The sequence below is a fragment of the Xenopus laevis genome, chromosome 8S (assembly GCF_017654675.1).
Source record: "Xenopus laevis strain J_2021 chromosome 8S, Xenopus_laevis_v10.1, whole genome shotgun sequence".
Lineage (NCBI taxonomy): Eukaryota > Metazoa > Chordata > Amphibia > Anura > Pipidae > Xenopus > Xenopus laevis.
In genome coordinates this window covers 1,733,420-1,742,649 of record NC_054386.1, presented here as the reverse complement: position 1 = coordinate 1,742,649, position 9,230 = coordinate 1,733,420, and the positions used below count along the sequence as shown (strand labels likewise).

Here is a 9,230-nt window from a genome sequence, read left to right as displayed (position 1 = left end):
CTTTCTGGCAGGCTGCTGTTTTTCCTTCTCAATGTAACTGAATGTGTCTCAGTGGGACCTGGATTTTACTATTGAGTGCTGTTCTTAGATCTACCAGGCAGCTGTTATCTTGTGTTAGGGAGCTGCTATCTGGTTACCTTCCCATTGTTCTGTTGTTTGGCTGCTGGGGGGAAAAAGGGAGGGGGCTGATTTCACTCCAACTTGCAGTACAGCAGTAAAGAGTGATTGAAGTTTATCAGAGCACAAGTCACATGACATGGGGCAGCTGGGAAACTGACAATATGTCTAGCCCCATGTCAGATTTCAAAATTGAATATAAAAAAATCTGTTTGCTCTTTTGAGAAATGGATTTCAGTGCAGAATTCCCATGACAGTATCCCTTTAACCTTTCAGATCTGAAGAAGAAAAAGGACACTGCTGAGATAAGGAAACTATTCAGTCAAGCACCTGAGCAGATATCACTTCTTTCCCACAGATTAAAGGAGAACATAATATACATATATACATAATATACATTTTTACTTGGCTAAACAGATTAGAATATGTTTCTATAGGGCACAATAGGTTCTCTAACAAAGAAATTGCCTCTAGGATCACAGGCTCTGAGGCTGCGCCAGACTAGGATTTATCCTAGGAAATACAACCTGTAGAACAATATCCAGCATTCCTGGAGAATAAAGCTCATATCTGCCTGACCTGGAAACACGTGCAATACCCTACTTTATTAAATTCATTATAATGTCCCATTGGGGGCTAAATTAGCCTCTTGTGGGCATGGGATGGTGGCATGACATGAGGTATATGGGCTCAGATCCCAGATACATTCATATCATTATATAAGTTTAGTTATAAAAGTTTAATTTCAGGGCATCCTATAGCTTTAAATTCACAGCTGGGCCAGCAGGTATGTGATTGGAGGGCCCCCTGCTGGCGGAAAGCCCGCGAAAATAAGTTATATATAGAGCCCCCCCTCGCAGCACCCGTGTCAGCGCAGCCTGGGGATAGCTTCAGAAGAATTTCACCTCTGACCTGCTCGTCGCTGGGAAGATGTCAGCACCAGGGAGCAGCAATAGACAGGCTGTGGGACTTGCTCCGACTGATAGGGAGCGCATAATGAGCTGGATACAGACAGCACGGCCGGAAGAACTGAGCCGAATGATGCAGCAGACAGGCATTGCGTTGCACACCAATGAGGACGTGGAGGAGGCGGCTACTCCTGATTCAGAAGACGCCCCCAGTCCGTTAGGCAGACCCACTGTGAAGAGAAAGCTGGCTCTGAAGTGTTCCACACAGAGATATGCAGCAAAGACAAAGAAGGCTGCAATAAAGACTGTTAACAGCAGGAACGCGTGGCCAGCGATGTCCCCGCCTATGGCTAGCACTAGTCAGGCTGTGCAGGGGGAGTTTTTCCAGCCCACTGAGTCCAGTGGAATGTTTAATAAAACGCTGCCTGTTATGTCTTCCCCTCCCCTATTCTCTTTCCAGCAGGCACCGAGTGACACAGGCAGTGTGAGCAGGGAACAACCAGGACCCTCCATTCAGCAAGCAGGTAATTATGCTACTGAAATGAATGCACTGAAAAATGCTTTAACATGTTTATCAGATGTATTTGATAATATGCAGGAAAGAGTCAATAGGCAAGAAGGAGGGTTGCCCCCTGGAGTGGCAGAAACCAGTTTAAGGGATATAGTGACATGTCAGCCAACCCCATTAGGTTTACATTTGTCCACCTCAGTGAAGGACAAGATAGTAAAGGGTGATTATATAGATATTCTCTCATTGTTACCAGCCTACAAGGAGTTCCTTAAATCTGATAAGAAAGGAGATAGCGAAGAAATCCGTAGACGCCCAGTCCCAAGAACATTTAGCAATTGGCTACAAGCGTTTTGCATATTTGCCAATGTTCTATGTTCTAGTAAACCTCAACTATCCCCATTCATTTATTTAAATACCTTGACATCATTTTGGAAGCTTACCGCACATATGGTTCATCTATGATGATCGTTTTCGTCAGAAGTTAGCGGTACACCCAGGGTTGTCATGGGGACAAAAGGATGTGGACCTTTGGATGGGAATGTTGGCACCAAAGCCGGCATTTCCATCCACATCCCGTCAAGTACCACCAAAACCCAACACATGTTGGGCATTCAACGAGACCATATGCAAATTTCAAAACTCATGTAGGTACAAACACGAGTGTTCTCACTGCGCAGGCAATCACCCAGCCTTTCGCTGCATACGAAAATTCTCCGCCAACAGCAAAACCAATACAAAAGAACAGATGGCCAAAGGCAACATCGCCGGTGAATTTAGCAAAAATGTTGCCTTGGCTAAGCAGGTATCCAAACAAATTGAAAGCGGATCTAATTAAGTTCGGTTTTCAGTTTGGATTTTGGATTCCAACGTTTAGAATTCAGCCATCAGTATCAGTTACCGACAATTTACAATCTGTTTACAATCACCCTCAGGTTGTCAGAGACAAGCTCTCTAAGGAGTTGTCTCTGGGGAGAATCATGGGTCCTTTCAGCGAGTTTCCTTTTGAAAAATTCAAAGTTTCACCATTAGGTGTAGTACCCAAAAAGGAGCCGGGTACTTTTAGGATAATACACCACTTGTCTTTTCCATCAGGGAACTCGGTGAATGAGGGCATTGATATTGAGCTTTGCACGGTATCATATTCCTCAGTGGAAGAAGCCATTAAACTATTACGCATCTGCGGTAAAGGCACATTGATGGCAAAATGCGACATACAATCTGCCTTTCGTCTTCTTCCTATACACCCAGACTGTTTTCATTTATTAGGATTCCACTTTGATGGCAAGTTCTTCTTTGACAGGTGTCTGCCCATGGGGTGCTCCCTTTCATGTTTTTATTTTGAGTCTTTTGCAACTTTTTTGGAGTGGACCTTAAAAACAGAATCTGGGTCCCAGTTCGTCATCCATTATCTGGACGATTTTTTATTTATGGGACCCCAGGGGACAGACACTTGTAAAAGACTTCTACATACTTTTATGTGGATAGCACAGGAATTTGGGGTCCCTTTGGCCCCAGAAAAGACTGTCGGCCCAGAAACAGTTATAACCTTTTTGGGTATTGAATTGGATTCAGTTAATATGGAGAGTAGGTTGCCATCTGATAAAATAGTAAAATTGAGAATATTGCTTGCTAATGCCTTATCAGCCACAAAAATGAAGCTGAAACAGCTGCAGAGCCTTATTGGTCATTTAAACTTTGCCACCAGAATAATGCCAATAGGTAGAGTGTTTTTAAAGCGTTTGTCCTCATTGACTGTTGGAGTGACTAAGCCTAACTGGCATATTCGCATCACATCTGAAGTGAAAGATGATTTGCGAATTTGGCAACAATTTTTAGAACAATATAACGGAAAGACATGTTGGCAAGAGGAATTCATAGACAATGAGGCCCTGCAGTTGTATACTGATGCCGCAGCATCAACTGGTTTTGGAATATTCTTCCAAAACCAGTGGTGCGTGGGAACATGGCCAGAAGATTGGATTTCTTCAGGATTAACTAAAAATATAGTCCTGTTGGAATTTTTTCCTGTCCTAGCAGCAATTGATATTTGGGGCCCAAATTTGGCAAATAGGAAAATAGTTATTCACTGTGACAACCTTGGAGTGGTACATGTAATAAATAATTTAACATCTTCATCACCACCAGTATTAAACCTATTACGCCAGTTAGTTCTCAGAGCCCTTAAACACAATATAATGATAAAGGCTAAGCATATTCCAGGTCTAGTTAACCGAACTGCTGATTCTCTATCTCGTATGCAGTTCGATATTTTTTGGCAACTAGAGGAACAAGCGAGCGCGGTTGGGACCCCTTATCCGACTCACCTTTGGAACCTGATATATCCAATGTGATAGCCATTTTACAAGGCTCTGTGGCTTATAAAACTTGGGTGGATTATAAATCATCTTGGTCGGAATGGCAACAATTTAAGTGCCAAAATAAGTTTAATTTAAGTGAAGAGGATCTCTTAATTATTTTCATTTTGGAATGTAGCCAGAATGGGCAGTCCATAGCTTCTATCAAGAAGAAATTAGCAGGAGTTTCCTTTTGGGCTAAATTACTGTTACCAGCTAATGTAACAAAGAACCCGATGGTGCAACAAATAATTAAAGGGTTAGCCCGTCATAATGCCAGAAAAGATGATAGACAACCTATTACTGTAACAGTGCTGAACAAACTGATGTTGGTGCTGCCGCAAGTTTGTAGAAATGAATACGAGACGTCTTTATTCAGATTGGTTTTTTTCTTTGTCATATTTTGCTGCACTAAGGCTTAGCGAGGTGGTTTCCCCATCCAAATTTAGGCCTGGAGGTATTTTTCAAAATGACATCCAGTTAATAAATGGAAGATTGCGTATTAACATACGTTCTTCCAAAACTGACCAAGAAGCAAGAGGTTGTTTAATTTGGTTAGGTCAGTTTGTTGACCCCTTAATGTGCCCAGTTACCAATTACAAGAATTTCATTGAAAGACGGCCGACAGTTGAAGGCCCATTGTTCATACATGAAAATTTGCAATTTTTATCGAAATTCCAATTCACCAGAATTCTCAGTTTTTGTTTTGAAACCCTTGGTTTAGCAGATAAGAAATACCGCTCACACTCCTTTAGGATCGGGGCAGCAACGCAGGCAGCCCTTTGGGGACTAAGTGAACAATCAATAAAGAAGATAGGACGGTGGAAATCAAATCGCTACAGGTTATACGTGAGACCTACAATGGTCTAATTTCTCTGTTATGAGGTTTTGTCATTGACATTTACAATTGTTTTACAGGCGACATTCAGAAAATTTGGATTTTAGGACATTCTTATGTACACTGGGCAGAGCTGAGAGCACAGATCCGGAAGGGTGCAGCAAATTTATACCTTTCAGATAAAAAGTACAAAGTAATATGGAATGGTATTAGGGGCATGAGATGGGAGAAGCTCTTCCAAACTCTAACAGTGATGTTAAAAACATGGGGATACCCTAAGGTGATTGTGATACATTTAGGTGGAAATGATATAGGGTTTATAAAAACAATCCAATTGATTAAGTCCATAAAACAAGATTTGTGCCAAATTTCTTTATTTATGCCTGATGTTTATTTGATTTGGTCTGAAATTGTCCCTCGGCTGTGCTGGCAATCCCAACTATTAAAACCACTTGAGAAATGCAGACGTAAAATTAACCATTCAATTGCCAAGTTTGCAGGCAAGTTGAACATAACTGTATACAGACACCATGAGTTAGAGAATGGTTTTGAAGGATTGTTTAGAGAGGACAAGGTCCACTTGTCAGAAATAGGATTGGATATTTTCAATGTTGGACTGCAAAATGCAGTGGAAAAAGCCTTGTTTTGTGGAGGGGGGCCAAGCCCAAGTTAAGGTTTTAACTGGTCTTGGCGTGGCGGATGTTTAAAATGTTAATTGGCTCCTGGCCGATACCATGGCGGGGCTCATATATACACTGAATGGCAAGCTCTGCAATTGTACGGAGCTGGGCTTGGTTATTACTGTTAATTTAAGCAGTGAATGTTAATGGAGTAATTACAGATGCTGTTTAATAAACTTGGCTGTGGCCTTTCTCCACACAAAACAAAGTGTTTATGTTTTATTTTACTAAGAACGGTTCCTTATGTTTAAATGTTCATGCCTACTGATCCCATGTCCCATTGGGGGCTAAATTAGCCTCTTGTGGGCATGGGATGGTGGCATGACATGAGGTATATGGGCTCAGATCCCAGATACATTCATATCATTATATAAGTTTAGTTATAAAAGTTTAATTTCAGGGCATCCTATAGCTTTAAATTCACAGCTGGGCCAGCAGGTATGTGATTGGAGGGCCCCCTGCTGGCGGAAAGCCCGCGAAAATAAGTTATATATAGAGCCCCCCCTCGCAGCACCCGTGTCAGCGCAGCCTGGGGATAGCTTCAGAAGAATTTCCCCACCCACCCACCCTCAAGTTATATAAATTTAAAAAAAAAAAAAAAAAAAATGTCACAGCCAATTATATGGTTCATAATAAATGGATTCATTAATGGCGGATGTTTAAAATGTTAATTGGCTCCTGGCCGATACCATGGCGGGGCTCATATATACACTGAATGGCAAGCTCTGCAATTGTACGGAGCTGGGCTTGGTTATTACTGTTAATTTAAGCAGTGAATGTTAATGGAGTAATTACAGATGCTGTTTAATAAACTTGGCTGTGGCCTTTCTCCACACAAAACAAAGTGTTTATGTTTTATTTTACTAAGAACGGTTCCTTATGTTTAAATGTTCATGCCTACTGATCCCATGTCCCATTGGGGGCTAAATTAGCCTCTTGTGGGCATGGGATGGTGGCATGACATGAGGTATATGGGCTCAGATCCCAGATACATTCATATCATTATATAAGTTTAGTTATAAAAGTTTAATTTCAGGGCATCCTATAGCTTTAAATTCACAGCTGGGCCAGCAGGTATGTGATTGGAGGGCCCCCTGCTGGCGGAAAGCCCGCGAAAATAAGTTATATATAGAGCCCCCCCTCGCAGCACCCGTGTCAGCGCAGCCTGGGGATAGCTTCAGAAGAATTTCCCCACCCACCCACCCTCAAGTTATATAAATTTAAAAAAAAAAAAAAAAAAAATGTCACAGCCAATTATATGGTTCATAATAAATGGATTCATTAATGGCGGATGTTTAAAATGTTAATTGGCTCCTGGCCGATACCATGGCGGGGCTCATATATACACTGAATGGCAAGCTCTGCAATTGTACGGAGCTGGGCTTGGTTATTACTGTTAATTTAAGCAGTGAATGTTAATGGAGTAATTACAGATGCTGTTTAATAAACTTGGCTGTGGCCTTTCTCCACACAAAACAAAGTGTTTATGTTTTATTTTACTAAGAACGGTTCCTTATGTTTAAATGTTCATGCCTACTGATCCCATGCAACACTGGACCATTCTATGTTCTGCGGCAATAAGTGAGTTAACAGTAAAAAAACAACAAGCTCTGAAAGCCATCACATTATACTCCTTAGAGAATTGACAAGGAAGCAGTGACAAAACATTGTACATGTATTATTATTATTATACATAAATATTTTAGAGTTGTTGAGGCGACTTCATATTATTTTCATGGGCTGGCTGCAGATATGCACTTTTTATGATGTTTTTATTCAATAAACCTCTGCGCATTATTTATATTTACAGCTGCAATAAAGTCGACTTCCAGAATCTTCCAGCGAATCCAGACAGCTATTCTGATTGGCCCAGACTTTAAATGACTTTAACCTGGAAGCCATTTCTCTGTGAGGAGACAGTCAATAGCACGGTAGCTTTGGGGGACAGCCTGGCCATGAAATGAAGTATCTCATCTTATTTATGAACTACCTTTTTTTAATAAACAAATTGTCTGCCTATAGATCTTGAATGTAGGTATTTACCTTCATGAATTTAAAGGCACACACCTCAAAAAGCTTTATTGCCTTGTATAAAATAATGGACACAGAGATTTTGGACTCTTTTCAGTTAAACCCACCTGGAGGGCCAATCTAAAGTTAGAGCCCACCAAAGACCAAGATTACAGATATAGGAAAACATTGCTATATAAGTCATTAATAGTGATGGGCGAATCTGTACTGAAAAATTTGGAAATTTAAAGTGAAATTTGCGAAACAGCGATAAATTTGTCAATGGGCGTCAACATTGATATGCGCGACTATTTGGTCCAAATGCATTAAAGTCAATGGGTGTCTAAATAATTTTGACGCACAACAATTTTTTTTTGACCCGTCGGATTTGTTTGATGGTGAATTGTTGCCGCAGTTTGGCGAATTCATTTGATTGCAGTGAAACATGGAAATTCACCGCAAATTTGTGTCTGGCACATTTATTCGCCCATCACTAGTTATTAAGAGTAGTTCCAAAATGATCTAGGATGGCAAGGAAGTTTTCACTCTGTCTTTCTAAAGGACCAAATAAGCCATTGTCCCCAGATATTGCCCTAACTGACCTTCAGAGTGAGCCCCCACTCACAGCTTCAGGCCCTCCAGTTTGGGAACCAATAAACTCCATACTGTGATGATGCCAATTAGACAAATGCAAGGAGAAAACATCAAGCTGGTGAACTCAAGCAGTGGCCTTACATCTTAGACTTGAAACTGCTTCCAATGCTTGACAAAAGCTCATCTCAATAGCTGGCTCCAATAGGATAGGCACTGTTGGGTCTCTGGCTACCTCATTCAAATACCTTGAATTAAAAGAAAATGGGTACAGTTATCAGTTTACAATTATAGCATTGGTTTATTGGCTACATACACTATGGCAGTCATCATGCTGTATGTAAAAAGCTTTCTTGTTAACCTAGGGACATATAAATATGCAACGGAGAAAAAAAAGTAACCAGTGATGCCAATTTGAAAGCAACCCCATTGATCACCTTTTACTATGAGAATTTCCTATAGAATTCTGCCATCTTTTCACTGCTCCCAGGTATCCCATGAGCTGGTAGAAGCTGGTGCATCTGCAGTAAAGTGCCCTTTCTCAAATGACTATACTGGGGAAATTTGAAGAAACAATTGCTCAAATACAGGACACAATACCTCTTGATTAGTTTCTAAAATAAAAAAAATAAACAGGTACTTAAAAAATACACAAAACAAATAAAACAAATCAGATTCAACCCAATGTCCATGTCAGCAGAAACTGCGCATGAGAGCTAACGAATATACTGCAGTCCAAAAAGAAACATGTTATAGTATCTTCAACAAATCTCCAATAATTTCATCCCAAACAGAGATCTAAAGCAAACTAGAATAATGGCATGTGTAATGTGATACAATTTTGTGTAGCTATGACCAGTGTCGGACTGGCCCACAGGGATACCAGGAAAACTCCCGGGGGGCCCAGGTGTCAGTGGCCCCTCCTGCTCCTAAACATTTGGCCTATTTCATGGCCATTTCCTATTTCTATGAGAATAAAAAGGCTAAATAGATGGAATAATAGGTTATAGCATGTAAAGAAAAGAGAATAGAGGTTGAGTGAGGAGAGGAAGAAAATAATCTTAGAGTGGGCCCCTGGTCTAAAGGTTTTTGGGTGGGCCCCCTTGTCTAAGGGTTTTTGTTGGGCCCCCTGGTAGGGTTGCCAAGGCCGGGGCCGGTATTACAAATTTACCGGCAATGTAGCTGCCGGTAAATTTGTAATTCGGTTAAAAGGAGCCCTCG

The 9,230-nt window shown here is 41.0% G+C and overlaps 1 protein-coding gene across 1 annotated transcript; it reads left to right on the top strand.

Moving 5' to 3' along the window:
- The first annotated feature begins 729 nt into the window (after nt 1-729).
- LOC121397678 lies at nt 730-6,884 on the top strand. Its single transcript, XM_041574828.1, has 2 exons — nt 730-1,549; nt 4,809-6,884. The coding sequence occupies exons 1-2, from the start codon at nt 1,048-1,050 to the stop codon at nt 5,399-5,401; spliced, it is 1,095 nt and encodes a 364-aa protein (XP_041430762.1). The 5' UTR covers nt 730-1,047; the 3' UTR covers nt 5,402-6,884.
- Nucleotides 6,885-9,230: the final 2,346 nt, after the last annotated feature.

Excerpts from the sequence above, each read along its gene's own strand:
- LOC121397678 (XM_041574828.1), top strand. The coding sequence starts at position 1,048 with ATGTCAGCACCAGGGAGCAGCAATAGACAGGCTGTGGGACTTGCTCCG. Across the intron at positions 1,550-4,808 it reads ACCCTCCATTCAGCAAGCAG|GCGACATTCAGAAAATTTGG; the intron begins GTAATTATGCTA and ends ATTGTTTTACAG.